Source organism: Carlito syrichta, unplaced genomic scaffold, assembly GCF_000164805.1.
Source record: "Carlito syrichta isolate Samal-C Ts95f unplaced genomic scaffold, Tarsius_syrichta-2.0.1 Scaffold136171, whole genome shotgun sequence".
NCBI lineage: Eukaryota > Metazoa > Chordata > Mammalia > Primates > Tarsiidae > Carlito > Carlito syrichta.
The window spans coordinates 10445-26052 of record NW_007080267.1 but is presented as its reverse complement, the minus strand read 5'-3'; the positions used below and the strand labels follow the sequence as shown (position 1 = coordinate 26052).

The 15608-nt window shown below is 42.7% G+C and overlaps 1 protein-coding gene across 3 annotated transcripts in view; it reads right to left on the bottom strand.

Moving 5' to 3' along the window:
• Positions 1–1544: 1544 nt before the first annotated feature.
• Positions 1545–15608, bottom strand: part of CCDC47 (coiled-coil domain containing 47) — an 18158-nt gene continuing 4094 nt past the window's right edge. Inside the window, exons 5-12 of one of the 3 annotated variants that reach the window (XM_008049722.2) lie at positions 15361–15426; positions 11917–12018; positions 11604–11714; positions 9763–9848; positions 8650–8708; positions 7983–8092; positions 7605–7772; positions 1545–3242 (exon numbers count right to left, since the gene is read on the bottom strand). In XM_008049722.2, the coding sequence (XP_008047913.1) occupies positions 3162–3242; positions 7605–7772; positions 7983–8092; positions 8650–8708; positions 9763–9848; positions 11604–11714; positions 11917–12018; positions 15361–15426 (783 nt within the window). In that variant the 3' untranslated portion in view covers positions 1545–3161. Of the gene's footprint in view, positions 3243–7412; positions 7773–7982; positions 8093–8649; positions 8709–9762; positions 9849–11603; positions 11715–11916; positions 12019–15360; positions 15427–15608 lie in introns of those variants that run through there. The other 2 variants (XM_008049721.2, XM_008049723.1) reach the window with 2 other exon arrangements.

Here is a 15608-nt window from a genome sequence, read left to right as displayed (position 1 = left end):
GAGTCTCACTCTGTCGCCCAGACTGGAGTGCAGTGGCATGCTCCCGACCACCGCAGCCTCGACCTGCTGGGCTCCGGTGATGCTTCCGCCTCAGCCTTCCAAGTAGCCTAAACTACAGGATCACGCTATCACGCCTGGCTAATTTTTTTTGATTTGTTGTAGAGATGAGATCTCACCAAGTCGCCGAGGCAGGTCTCGAACCCGCGAGCTCAGGCAATCCACTCACCTCGGCCTCCCAAAGCGCAGGATTACAGGCTGAGCCACCAAGCCCGGCTCAGAAAATTCTTTTAGCTAGACTTTCAGCAGTCTGTAGAAGTCACTCTCATGGGTAAGAAAACTTCGCCCTCTCAACAACCTTTCGCAAGGCTGATGAGTGGAGGCAGAACAGTAAGGAAAGAGCCCGGAGAATCAAGGACAGTACTTCACCCTTTTGCCCAAACCCAGGCCCTGGGACAACACAGGTCAAGCCTTCACATTGTCTACTCCTATTGAATGGGGGGAATGAGAGTTTCAATTGATGGTTTTCTTCGGTATAAATCCTAACTGAAGAAAGAAGTTTCACAGTTGGTGCTTGGCAGGCAACAGTTTCCCATTACTAAGGAAACAGAATCCTAAGCTATTTCTGTCTTTCTCAAAAAAAATACCCTATCAATTTTTGCATATAATGTCAGAGAACCATCAAGGCTCATACCTGTAATCCCAGCACTATGGGAGGCCGAGGTGGGAAGAGTGCTTGAGGCCAGGAGTTCAAGGTCAGCATGGGCAACACTGTGAGACGCCCCCCATCTCTACAAAAACAACAACAACAAAAAACACACTTCAAAAAATGCATCTCTGGTAAGCCAAAAGTTCAAGGCTGCAGTGAGCCATGATTGTGTTACTTCCAGTCTGGTCCACAGAAAGACCCTGTCCTGTCTCTCTAAAAAAAAAAAAAAAAAAAAAAAAAAAAGGAACTCTGAAAAGAGCCACTTGGTTTCCATTGGGAGAAAGAAAAGCAGACAGTAAAGCAAAAATGCATCACTAGGAGAACAGTCCTAGCTTTGAAATTTGCTGAGTGCTTAAGCATTTACAAAACAATTTTAAGTACTCGGTACCATCTCTTGGTGTTGAACTACTTAAGTAGATAGGGTAAATAGCTACTATCCTCGCCTTACAGAAATTCATGACTTGCCCAAAGTCACAGGATAGTAATTGGCTTTGTTGGCCCTAAAAGTCAGGTCTCTGTCTTCCAGCCCAGGGCTTATTATAGCAGTGCTGACTGCCCCGGCAGTGCAGTTGAGGATAGAGGACTTAGTGGTTTTCCAGTGTGACCGCAGACACCATTCTCCTCTTGGTCCTCACATTTGTAGGAGGCCATACATAACATATGGGACTCTAAAATGGAAACATTCTAAAAGTGACTAAATGGTAATGACTAGGGGAATATTCAGGACCAACTCTTGTGAAGGAAAAGCATTCAGTGCTGACTTACTGAAGAGGAAGAACTTTTCCTGTGGGCTTATACTCTTGTAGGACAACTCCAGAAAGTCAAGGCGGCACTCTGAGACTTTTGTCAATCAGTTTAATATACATCCATAGGTAGTTCATATGAATGCTTAAATTACAAAATTAGCTGCCATGTTTCAAACATATGGGACTTCAAGAAAGCTTTTATTACTCAAAAGGTAACTAAGACTATCAACTTTGATTTCTAAAATGTATTTTAAAGGTCTGTAAAACAGGGCTAAGTCTAGAATTACAGAGCATTAAAGTAATTATGTTTTATGTTACTTTTGTTATTTTAATAACTTAATTTCATGAACTGTTAAAAAATATGACATCTGCATCTCCCAATTTACACATTTCTGTATTAACTTAGAGAAAAACTCATGTGAAAGGTTTCCATGCAGTTAACAAAGACCAGTAGCACACGCTGTTTTCACAGCAACTTATTGTTATTGCCTCAGACCAGACCTGCACATAAAGCATCAACAAAAATACCCACCACCCCAATCCCAGCAAAAAAACCCAACCCTTACCCGGTACAAGCAGTGACCTAAACAATGCTTTCTTAGTAGGAAGCATTTATAAAATGCAGAGATCTGAACAAGCTAAATGCTTGTGCAGATAGATGGGCCTCTTCCCCAAGAGTTTCTTCCTCAAGAAGCAGAAAGAACTCTCAAAATAGTTTAGGAAAGCTCATTTTTCAAATTATACTTATGCATATTCATGGCTATTTCTCTGAAAGAACACACCCAGTCTCAACCATGGAAGAGAAAAAAAGCATAGAGAAGCAAGGAACACAGCCATAACAGAGAACAGAGCTTCTCCATGGACAGCCAGTAGGTTGTAGCAACCAAGAAGGAAAACGTCTGCGACTTCACATAGACCAATGATCTGTGATCTGATCCACAGGAAGTGCTAAATGTTCATGCATTTGTTACTCAAGAAAAATAAACATACCACCACTTAAAATACAGCATTCACATTGTCATTAGCTCGTGCTATCAGGTATGAAGAAAACCACCTTCCTGGATGACCATCCCAAGAACTGTCTGTGTATATGTCACCACTCTAACACTTACACATCTCCCTAACACTGTCCTCAGCTCCTCCCACCTACAAAACATATACTGCATTATGTTTTGAGTTCCTGAAATTTCATCACCACATGCAGTGTTCTAAATTTTACTTTTTCACAAGTTTAATGTAGACACACAAGAAAACATCAAGCAATGTTTATTGTGCAATTTCAATAGCTATTTGTGGAATCTTGGTTTAAAGTCAGTCTTCAAAGCCATTTCAACAGTTCAGTTTAAACAAAAGCCACAATCTAGTTATCTAACTATAAATTTCATGATATTTCGTCAAACACCGAAGTCCTAAAAGCACTGATGACTCATAATTTTAAAAATATTTAAAATTACAGACTTCATATATCATTTCTTTTATAAAATAATCAAAATAATTTGATTATCTGGAATAAAATTATTGAAACAGTCCCTTCAGGGCATCTCCAACCTCCGTAAAACTCCAAATTATATGTAGAGTAGATGATGAAATAAGGATTCTCAGGTGCTGGAGTATCTAAAATTTAAGGTGTTAAATGGACTGGTGTTGTTTTGTTTCCAGGGAATTCAGAGCTTACAGGTGGCATCAGAACTCAAATTTCTGGGATGACTTCACATGGCTTTCACTTTGATTTGTTTCATTTTCATTTGCTTCTTCTCCAACTTCTTTTGCTCACGCCTCAAAGCAGCTTCCTGGGGGGGGGGGGAAGAAAAAGAATCTGAATTGAGTTCTACGCACACATTTGCTAGAAGATAATTACAAAAATAACTGTCAATACCTACGTGAATGAATGAAAATTAAATTAACTTGAAATAAAGCAAAGGTAACTAAAATCTCAATGTAGAAAGAAACCATTACAACTAACCAGGCTTTGTTTTTGGGTTTGATTTTTCCTGTAACCAGAAAATACCAGTCCAACATTCATCAGATCATTTATGATGGCATTATATCACAACTTTGAATCTGCCAAGGATATATCGTACTTCAGTAAACTTTAGGAATCTTGTTCAGCTTCTACAATGCTGGTGGGAATGCAAACTAGTGCAACCTCTCTGGAAGACAGTGTGGCAATTTCTGAAAGAACTAGGAATTGATCCTCCATATGATCCAGCAATTCCCCTGTTGGGAATATGGGGGGGAGGAGAGAGACCTCAAATCATTCTACAAGAGATACTTACACAGGAATGTTTGTTGCAGCTCTATTCACAATAGCAAAAACATGGAACTAACCACCCTGCCCATCGAAGCCGGACTGGATTAAAAAAATGTGGTACATATACACAATGGAATATTATGCAGCCATAAAGAACAAACATATGGACTTTGCAGCAACCTGGATGGATTTAGAGTCGATCATACTCAGTGCTCTATCACAAAAACAAACAACAGCGTGCCATATGTTCTCTCATAAGCAGACCTTGAATAATTATCATAATACTATAAGAAAGGGATTGGCAGTAGAGGAAACTGCTAGGGGAAGGAGGGGTACACCTCATCAACAATGGTACCTGCCTAACCCTGAATTGTACCCCACATCTTTTAAATAAATAAATAAATAAAATATTTAAAAGACAAAAAAAATCTTGTTCGATCAGGTTATTCATTGCCAATCTCTTCTTAGTAGCACAGACAACATACCTAAGCACAATACTTCAACTCAACATGTTCAATTGAGAATTCTTACCATATTTTTATTTAGGAATTAGGAAGTTGTGCAGAAGAAAAGAAAGGACCTTCAGGTAATTACTACCTGGACCAAGGGAAATCTTAGAGGCCAAGTCAAAGTATAGCTTCACTGTTGGTCATGAGTGGTCATACCTGATTAAAGCTTACTTCGGCTGCAATCTCAAACTTCGTATTTTTAGGGGACTGGGATAGAAATGTCCTAAGAAACAGATTCCTCCACTGACACAGGATCAAGAAAATATGGCAGAGGAAAGGCAGATGCACTAAACATCCTCAGTACTTGAGAGTATTACAAACTAGGTTGCAAAGGTGATTTGTAAATTCCTGGTTTGGCAGCTGTTCACTATATTGTTTCCCACTAGGTAACAAAGCCCTATGCCTCTACGCAGCGATGTATGCTTGAATGCTTATGTATCCATAGCTGTGCTATTGCGTAAGTAGCTTGAAAAACAGAACCAGTGATGCTAATACTGCTTTCATGAAAAAATGCACTCTGAGTTTGGATTCACCAAGGCAGGAATGAACCCACTTTTTTGGCAGTGCTGCTACCTCCTGCGAGGGCTCAAAAGCAACCAAGCAGCAGCAGCACATACCTCAAAAGCTATCTGCTCTTCTGGGGCAGCCACATCAAGGAGTCAAAGTAGTGTCCTAGTGTCCTCTTCCCACTGTCCCAACCCCTATACCTCCATCATATTCATTCTTTCCCCTGCAAGACTACTCCTTGTCCTATAGTATACACACGAGAAACTACTGACACACAATACAGTATCATGAATAAGAAATATGTCTGTATTCACATGTTTAAGAGACATTTATGTTAAGGTCAATCAATACATTTGAAGAAAGCTCAATTTCAATAATCACCCAAAAACACAAAACAAATGCAGTAACATTTCCCCACCATCAGAGTCACACAAAAACAAAACAAACCCCACCCCCCCACACACAACTGACAACTAGTTTTCAAAAAGATGTGAGTAGAGATTTTATATCACATACTGGTAAAAGTATAAAGTGGGGCTGGGTATGGTGACTCACACTTATAATACCAGCACTTTGGGAGACAGAGGTACTTTGTGATTGCTTGGTCAAAGAATTCAAGATTAGCCTGGGCAACCTGAAGAGACTTCATCTCTACAAAACAAATTTTAAAAATTAGCCGGGGATGGTGCCACATGCCTGTAGTCTCAGCTACTCAGGAGGCTGAAGTGGAAGGTTCATCCGAGTTCAGGAAGTTGAGGCTGCAGGGACCAGTGACTGTGCCACTGCATGCCAACAGGGGCGACAGGATGAGACACCAACTCAAAAAAGGGGGCATAAATGGTACAACTTCTTCTTTTTTTTTTTTTTTGAGTTGGAGTCTCATTCTGTCACCCAGACTGGAGTGCAGAGGCTGCTCCTGGCCACCGTGGCCTCGACCTGCTGGGTTCCGGCGCTCCTTCCACCTCAGCCTTCCAAGTAGTTGGAACTACAGGCACGCGCTACCACGCCTAATTTTTGATTTATTGCAGAAATGAGGTCTCACCAAGCTGCCCGGGCTGGTCTCAGACTCGCGGGCTCAGGCAATGCCCTTGCCCCAGCCTCCCAAAGAATGCTGGGATTATAGGTTGAGCCGCTGAGCCCGGCCTAATTTTAACTTCCATGTATATGTGGCTCCATATTTTTGAAATTAAGCAATGAGAAAACAAAACAAAGTGCTACAGTAGCAGCGGCAGGAGATCGAGCTCATCTGCGTGAACAAGCCAGTCAGGCCAGAAACTGACGGCAACTTTCCTTCTTTCTATGGCTCCTTTTCCATTTGGATCACTGGATCTTCTCACAAGGCACCCGGTCAGACATTATAAAGTGGTGGTTCCAGAAAAATAAATGGGTTACATCTTCAAGAAGATTAAAATCTGCCTCAAGTTACATTCCATACCTCACTTTTCCTTTAACTCATTGTAGTTTCAAACCTTGGAAATGGAGAATTTTCTTTTTCATAGAAAAATAAACAGTATTATCTATTAATAATTCCTTTGTAGATTCTTCACATGTATACATTTTTTTTTTTTGAGTTGGAGTCTCATTCTGTCGCCCAGACTGGAGTGCAGTGGCCGCTCCCGGCCACCACAGCCTCAACCTACTGGTCTCTGGCGATCCTTCTGCCTCAGCCTTCCAAGTAGCTGGAATTACAGGCGCACGCTACCACGCCCGACTAATTTTTTGATTTATTGTAGAGATGAGGCCTTGCCTGCCCAGGCGGGTCTCAAACCCGCAGGCTCAGGCAATCTACTCACCTCAGCCTCCCAAAGGCACGGGATTACACGCTGAGCCACCGAGCCTGGCCACGTGTATACATTTTTAAAAAGCTATTTGTATTTATAAAGACTGAATAACACAGAGCTGCATTTTCCTGGGAAAAATATCTACCAGCATTTACAAGTTTTAAATTTTAGATATGTCAGAACATGCTGATTTTGAAACAAAATGGCCTAAAACGTTATTGAGTTTGAGATTCTAACTATGTTAAAAATAGAAAACAAGGGAAAGCTGGGCAGAAGGATTGCCGGAGCCCAGCAGGTCGAGGCTGCGGTGGCCAGGAGCGGCCACTGCACTCCAGTCTGGGTGACAGAGTGAGACTCCAACTCCAAAAAAAAAATCTTCTAATTCGATTATCAAATTTTATTTATTTTTATTTCTTATTTTTATTTTGAGTAGGAGTCTCACTGTAACCCAGTCTGGAGTGCAGTGACACGCTCATGATCACTGCAGCCTCGACCTGCTGGGCTAATTTAATCGTTCCACCTTAGCCTTTCAAGTAGCTGGAACCACAGGTGCGTGCCACCATGCCCGGCTGATTTTTTAAATTTATTGTAGAGACAAGGTCTTGCCAAATTGCCCAGGCTGGTCTCGAACCCCTGACTCAAGGTAATCCTCTTGTCTTTGCCTCCCAAAGTGCTGGGATTACAGACGTGAGCTATCCTACCCAGCTTATTATCAAATTTTAAATTTTATATAACAAGCTTATTTAGACCATAAGGTGCACGTGCTAGCTTTTATTAAAATTTCTGATTTCTTTGTATTGCAGTTAGTATGTGGCTTGAAAAATGATAGTGGACTTTTCAAAAATGAAATTGTGCTGGGGAACAGGATGATTCAGATCATTTTCTAGGCCCACAGACTCAAATCTCCCATGGTTTGAACAGGAGGGCTTATTTATTTCTCATTATAGTGCTATCAATTGACACAACATCTCAAAGGCTGAGAAAATGCTCAATTTTTAGCCTGTGTATATTCTCACACAGAATTAACTGGATAACTAATATGACACAAACAGGCATCCTTACACCCCTCAGTTTTGCCAAAGTGGTAGAAAAAGCTCCTCCCACCTCCAGCCTGCGCTGCTTCTCAGGATCTTCCTCATTCATGATGCGTTCCTTCTCTGCTCGCTTCTTCTCCTCTCGCCGAGACTGTGCAGCTTCCTGTCTCTGCACATGCGTCAGCTTCAAGAAGTTCTCTTCCACTCGGGCACGGTTCTTATCTGCTTTTTGTTTGCCCTTCCCCAAAAAACAAAGTGTTTCATAAGTAATCCATTTCTAGCCAACAGAAGCAAATCCCACTCAGCACTTTCATAAAATTACTCCCACTTGGCACTTTCAAGTTAACTTGCAATTGAATAATTCAAGTCACTGATAGCTTCCCTGCCCCTCCCCCCGGGGGAAAAAAATAAAAAGACACTAATTTATAATAAAAGCGTTGGGTCTTACCTCTCGGTTGAGTCTGAACTTTTTGGCTTTATCAATAGAATAAATCACCATGTTCATCAGGGGTAGCAAAGCCTCCATATCCTTAGGGTAAGTGTTACCTGAGCCAGGCACTGGAAAACAAAACCATTATTCCTATTGAGTTAATTGCAGTCTGAATGCTTCTTTTTTTTTGAGTTGGAGTCTCACTCTGTTGCCCAGACTGGAGTGCAGTGGCCGCTCCCGGCCACCGCAGCCTCGACCCGCTGGGCTCCGGTGATCCTTCTGCCTCAGCCTTCCAAGTAGCCGGAATTACAGACGCGCGCTACCACGCCCGGCTGATTTTTTGATTTATTGTAGAGATGAGGTCTCGCCTGCCCAGGCGGGTCTCGAACCCACGGGCTCAGGCAATCCACTCACCTCAGCCTCCCAAAGGCGTGGGATTACAGGCTGAGCCACCGAGCCCAGCTTAGACTCCTTTTTCTATGTTTCTCAGGCAGTTAAAATGCAGCAGAAAATAGAAATGAAAATATATAAAAGTTTCTCAGCTTGAAGAATCCTGGAAATCAGTAAGCATGCATGGGGTTACTTTTAGTATAGTTTGACAGCTACCATTTTGGAGGGAATAACATTCTCCTTAAGATCAACTCACAGAAAACTAAGAACCCAAACAGGACCCAAGAACACTTACCATTAAATGTAAACAATAGTGTCCTCTTGGTTTCAGGTAGCTTTAAAGGCTGACCTTCCCTGTTGTAACAGAAAAGCCTACTAAGAAGGAATGTAAGGACATTGTCCATGCACACATGCACCCCCGACTCAGATGGACATATACCTGCAATCACTGGCACAATCTCCAAGGCAAACAGAATCTCACAGCCCAAGGGAGCATTACAGGCCACCTGGCTGCCCGCTATCGGATGGATGTACCCTCAAGGGTCTTTGTCCTATACTCAGACACCTCTAGTTATGTTCCCTCCAGGCAGGGTACATCCCATCTCACCTGGGAGCCAGAAATGAGCCTGTATTTAAGTAGGAGACCTGACTTTAAGCAGCACTTCTGTTAATTTTGATGTATTTTTTAAGTGTTTTATTTGTAACTCCTACACTATCTTCCTATTTTATTAGCTTATGCTTGAGTTGGGCTCAGAATAAATTAGGGCTTGTCTACTACCACATATATAATTTAGTTTTGTCATCAAAATGCCTTTGTAATCTTTAGCTATCAGTTGCCCCTCCCTCCCACACACAAAGGGCTTGATGAATGCTACAGTGTGAACAAAGCCAAGCCCTGCCTATGTACACTTAAACACTATTACTAGAAAGCCAGACACCGTGGGCACTGAGGGCATCTGATTACATGCTAGGAAAGGATACAATCACCCAGGTACTCAAAGACGGAACACAGAAAAACCCACACGTTACAAAACATACAGATTTGCAATCAAACAAGTCAAACAACACAAATTAATATCATAAGAACCTAGGTTACAAAGGAAAAGAAAATCAAGCAGCTGCATGTTCTTAGTTCCAGCCATTCTTTAAGATTACACTGGCCTCACTGAGTGGGTGGTACACACAGGCAGGGACACATGCCAACTGGGGAGGGTTGGCTCATTTGTTCGTCTCTATCAGGTTTTCAATGACTTCTCATAGGCATGCAGTCAAAGCAAAAGAAGGCTTGGAGGCCTGCCACCAACTTCCCTCACTCATCTGGTAAGGGACATAGCAGAAGTACCTTGCAGGTGTTTCAACACAGAAAGCTTGTGAGAAATTAATTTCAATACTTTTATCTCATACGTACTCTTGCATAATTTTTGGACCAGAGAACTGATCTGAAAAATGAATGGATTCAATCTTGTCAGCATAGTGTGTAAGAAAGTGAACCATCTGAAAAAAAGAACATATTTGTAAAAATAGAGTTTAATGCATTTCCCTTTTTTCATCAAGATATTCACCTTTCGCTCCTCCTTACCTTGGCACAATGTCTTAAGACCAAGGTTAAAAAAAAATTTAATTTAAATAAGACAAGGAACCTTTCCTTATTTTATTTAAATAAAACTAGTACCCTTCTTCCGTCACACCAATGATTAAATGTCTTATTGACACCTGAAAACATGACTCAAAATTTTAGGGCACTCTTTATAAACATGTCACCTTGAATTTATACTTAGAACTACCTCTGAGTTGTCATATATATATATAAACACACATTTTTTTTTTTGAGTCGGAGTCTCACTGTCGCCCAGACTGGAGTACAGGGGCGCACTCCCGGCCACCGCAGCCTTGACCTGCTGGGCTCTGGCAATCCTTCTGCCTCAGCCTTCCAAGTAGCTGAAACTACAGGCCTGCGCTACCACACCCAGCTAATTTTTGATTTAATGTAAAGATGAGGTCTCGCCTAGTTGCCTGGGTGGATCTCAACCAGCGGGCTCAGGCAATCCACTTGCCTCCCAAAGTGCTGGGATTACAGGCTGAGCCACCGAGCCTGACCAGTTGTACTATATTTTTATGACACTAAGATGTGTTACTATTATACAACAGTAGAGAGAAATGACTCCCTTAGCTGGGCACAGAGGCATGCACCTGCAGTCCTAACTACTCAGGAGGCTGAGGCCGCACTGTTTTCTGACCATGCCTGTGAATAGCCAATGCACTCCAGTCTGAGTAATACAGTGACACCTTGTCTCTTTAAAAAAAAAAAGACAGGCTGGGCTCGGTGGCTCAGCCTGTAATCCCAGCACTTTGGGAGGCCAAGGTGAGTGGATTGCTTGAGCCTGCGGGTTTGATACCAGCCCAGGCAACTTGGTGAGACCTCGTCTCTAGAATAAAATAAAACTTTAAAAAATAGCGGGGCGTGGTAGTGCACGTCTGTAATACAGTTCCAGCTACTTGGAAGGCTGAGGCGGAGGGACTGCTGGAGGCCAGAAGGATGACACTGGGGTGGCTGTGAGCGTGTGTGCCACTGCACTCCAGCCTGGGCGAAGGAGACTCCAACTAAAAAAAAAAAACACCCCAAAATAAAAAAACAAAAAAGGCTCTCTATATATCCCTCTTCTCCCACACTAATTGAAGCTCAAAAGAACTAAAGTTGCATTCCTTTTCCAAAAAAACTTGATTATTTGCAACACCAGGAACAATTCACTTTTGCCTTCAAGAATTTCTCGACAAATCAAAATGTCCTCTTGACAAGTTAATCTGTTGCTTAAAGAAGGTATTTTAACATTTGTGTGAGTAAGGAATACACACCTAGTACACTGCCATAAAATGAAAAACAAGCCGGACTCGGTGGCTCAGCCTGTAATCCCGCACCTTTGGGAGGCTGAGGTGAGTGGATTTCCTAAGCCCGCGGGTTCGAGACCCACCTGGGCAGTGAGACCTCATCTCTATAATAAATCAAAAAATCAGCCAGGCGTGGTAGTGCATGCCTGTAATTCCGGCTACTTGGAAGGCTGAGGCGGAAGGATCGCGGGAGCCCAGCAGGTCGAGGCTGTGGTGGCCAGGAGCGGCCACTGCACTCCAGTCTGGGTAATAGAATGAGACTCCAACTCAAAAAAAAAAAAAAAAAAAAATGAAAACCATACAGTGAGACTTGCAGGGAGAGGCCCTGTGAATGCCAAGATCCGGCAGCTGTCTTGTATTTACCTTTGTGTCCATCATGCCTTCTGTGACTTCTCCCATCTCTGACAGGATGGCCAGAGTGTCTGGTAATCCATACTTTGCTCCAGACTTAGGTTTGTCACTACAAAACTCACTCTAGAGAAAGAAGCAATTGAAAGTTAGACATGACATTTCATATATGCGTAAACATTTTTCTCTCAAAAGAAAATGTACTAACCTATTTCCAAGAGGTGCTTCATGACATTTAAGTGATATAAATATCCTACGCTAAAAAGCTGAACACCCATGTAACAGAAACTGTTTTTACGGATATTCAATTTGGAACAATCTGACATACCAGATCCTGCATCTCTTTCTGCAGTCGTACCAAGGCTTTCCGTGTGCCAACAGCAAACACATAGGTATCCATGTCTTCATCATTCATGGTTACTTTTATTTGCTTTAAAACAACAATAAAACTTGTCAGGTTCTGTGGTAGACAGATTTTTACATGCCCTCTAAGATTCTCACCCTCCTTGTGTATACATCCTTCCCTTAAGTGAGAGGAATTTGTGAACATGATAAAATATCACTCCCATAATTGGGCTGTTACATGGCCGAAGGTCTCCAATCAGTTGACTTTTAATTACCCAAAAGGGACATTATCTTGGGTGTACCCAACCTAGTCAATCACACCCTTAAAAGGGACTGGGCCCTGCTTGGAGAGTCAAAGTGTGAAGGGGCTTGTGGGGGAAGGGGGACAGGACACACAAGGTGACTTAGGATGACCCCTAGATAGCCTCAGGATGAGGCTGGTTATCAGAAAAACCAAGTGCCTAGAGAGTGAGAACTTTTCAGTCCTGCCTCAACCTCTGGGGAAGAGAAGGAGGATAGAGATTGAGTTCTACAAAACTTTTTGTTTTAGACAGGGTCTCCCTCTGTTGCAAAGGCTGGGGTGCACGGGCCAATCACAGCTCACTGTAGCCTTGAACTCCTGGGCTCAAGTGAATCTCCTGCCTCAGCCTCCCAAGTAGCTGGGACTAAAGCGCACGTCACTTTGCCTGGCTAGTCTTTTAAATCATTACATTTTGTAAAAACAGGGTCTTGCTATGTTGCCCAGGCTGGTCTCAAGCTTCTGGTCTCAAGTGATCCTCCGTCCTCAGCCTCTCAAAGTGCTAGGATTACTGGCACATGCCACCACTTCCAGACTATAAAATCCCTTGAACAAGAATCAGAGTTTCTAAGCTGGTGAACACACCAACCTGTTGGGAGGGTGGTGCTCAGAGAAGGCATGATAGCTCCCAGAAAACCCCCACCCAGTATCTTGTCCTGTGCCTCTCTTTTTTTTTGGCTACTCCTGAATTTCATCCCTTATAATACACCAGCAAACCTAATGTTTTCCTGAGTCCTAGGAGTCATTCTAACAAATTATGGGTCATGAAGGGAAGTCATGGGAACCCTGTTTATAGTCAGTTGGTCAGACGTACATGTGGCAATGTGGGTGACCTGGGTGGGACCTTCGGCTGCACCTGAAGTTGGGGCAGTCTTGTGAGACTGACCCCTTTAACTTGAGTGATCTGAGGCTTTCCCCAGATAGACAGTATCTGAATGACATCACTGGACACCAGCTGGCATGCAAAGAATCTGAGAACTGGTTGTTGGCACTGGAAAACAACACAGGCAGGTAAGCATTTACTAGTATTCTGACTGGGCCAGAAAGATAAAACCAATAAGTCTAAGTGTCTGATATGATACATCATGGCCTTATCTGTCATAGTCATTATATCTTAAAAATGTTTGGGCCAAACAACGATCAGCATGTGGAAGAAGGAAAACGGTAATGGAGGGAAAGGACCAGAAAGAACGCAGCTGTAAAATGAAAGGTTTTCTGCTCTTTCATTGAAGGGAAATTACACAAAGCAACATCTGACACAGAATCCAGGAAAGGGTAAATAAATATAAAGAGCTACATGCTTGCTGGGGGGAAGGGGGGCGCACAGAGAAGCAGGGAAAGAGAGAGAGGCTGATTCAGAGGAAAATATAAATCTACCCCAGAAGGGAACTGGAAATAATTAAAACACCCAAGAATACTTTCTATAAAAAGATGGCTGAGGAGACAGCAAACTTTCCTCTAGTAAGATAGTGTTTCAGGATCCACTGCTTTATAGGCTCTGGTGTGGCCATATGCTTATGAGCTATGGCTACCACCATGTTTCCTAAGCTTTGGCCCCCTCTCCTACCCTGGAGAGGTGAATCCTCTCTTTCTCTCACTTACTTTCTAAATAAACTATATTTTGTAATGTTAAAAAAAAAAAAAGATGGTGTTTTGGCCAGGCACGGTGGCTCATGCCTATAATCCCAGTACTTTGGGAGGCTGAGGTGACAGGACTGCCTGAGCCCACAGGTTCAAGACCAGCCTGGGCAACTTGGTGAGGCCTCATCTCTACAATAAATCAAAAAAAAGTAGGTGGGCATAGTGGCACATGCCTGTAGTTTCAGCTACTTGGATGGCTGAGGCGGAAGAATCGCCTGAGCCCAGCAGGTCAAGGTTGTGGTGGCTGTGAGTGTGCCACTGCACTTCAGGCTGGGGAACAGAGTGAAACTCTAACACACAGGAAAAAAAAAAAAGGTGGTGTTTGATGGGAGAAAGGATGACGGGGCATTAAATGATGGGGTTCTAAATTTTAGTGGATTAAATCATCATGGCCAGACTAGAAAAACTAAAACAAAGATATAGGCTGACACTTAAAAAGGAGACCTTAATAACAGTAACAATGATTTTTAATCTAATAACATTTTAAAGGGCCTTATCAATATCATTCACACAGTACTTATTAACCAAATACTAATTTGTACTTGGACATAATAATACATATTTCTTGTTCTATTAGTTTACAGAAGAAAATGTCTTGTTTCTTATACAGTGGGAGCCAGCACAATTATTTGTTTATTTATTATTAATTTATTAATTACTTATTTATCAAAAGAATGAAGAGAGGAGAAATGTGGCACTTCTGACAAAAGGCACAATTTGCAGATACACATATTAAGAAAGGAAGAAGGTACACCAAACAAAGTATCAACATCGTGATTTCAGCTCCTTCAGTCAAAAATGTATTATTTGAAGCAAAAAATATTTGAGAAGAAACCCAGCACTTTGCCAAGGATATGTGCACACACAAGGAGCTGAGCCAGGCATGAGGGGAGTTGACCCTGCTTTTCCCTATATCATCAAGGATAAGCCGGCTGATCTATGTGGAGATGGGTTATTATTCTCCTTCCCCACAAAAGGCCCACAAGGGCCCCCTGACAGCTGCACAGAGTGGAAGGAGATGATCTGTCTAAATAGAAAAGGGTCAATTTTTCGGCAAGGGTTGACCTTGCCAAAGTTGCCAGAAACTCCAAATGCAATCCAGGAATGGAATAATCTCTAAGAAGTTCGGGCTGGGCGTGGTGGCTCAGCCTGTAATCCCAGCACTTTGGGAGGCTGAGGTGAGAGGATTATCTAAGCCCAGGGCTTCGAGACCAGCCTGGGCAACTTGGTGAGACCTTGTCTCTACAATAAGTCACACACACACACACACACACCTCGCCGGGCATGATGGTATGCATCTGTGGTTCCAGCTACTTGGAAGGCTAAGGCGGAAGGATTGCCTAACCCAGCAGGTCGAGGCTGCAGTGGCCATGAGCATGCCACTGCGCTTCAGCCTGGGCAACAGGAGTGAGACACCAACTCAAAAAAAAAAAAAAAAGAAGGAAAGAAGTCCATCTGCCCACAGAAAACCCATGGAAGAGTACATACCACTTGGTCACTCACAGGCCTCATCATTCGGGCCAGGACATTCAGTAAGTCTTGTCTCTTGAGGAACTGAAAAGAGAACCAAGTTCATGCAGTTGTGACTTCTACTTAGTAAAATGAAATGGCCCTGGAGGGGGAATCAAACGGTATATCAAATATGCTCTACACAGCAGTGGTCCCTAACCCTTTTGGCACCGGGAACCAGTTTTATGGAATTTTTCCACGGACGGGTGTGTGTGTGTGTGTGTGTG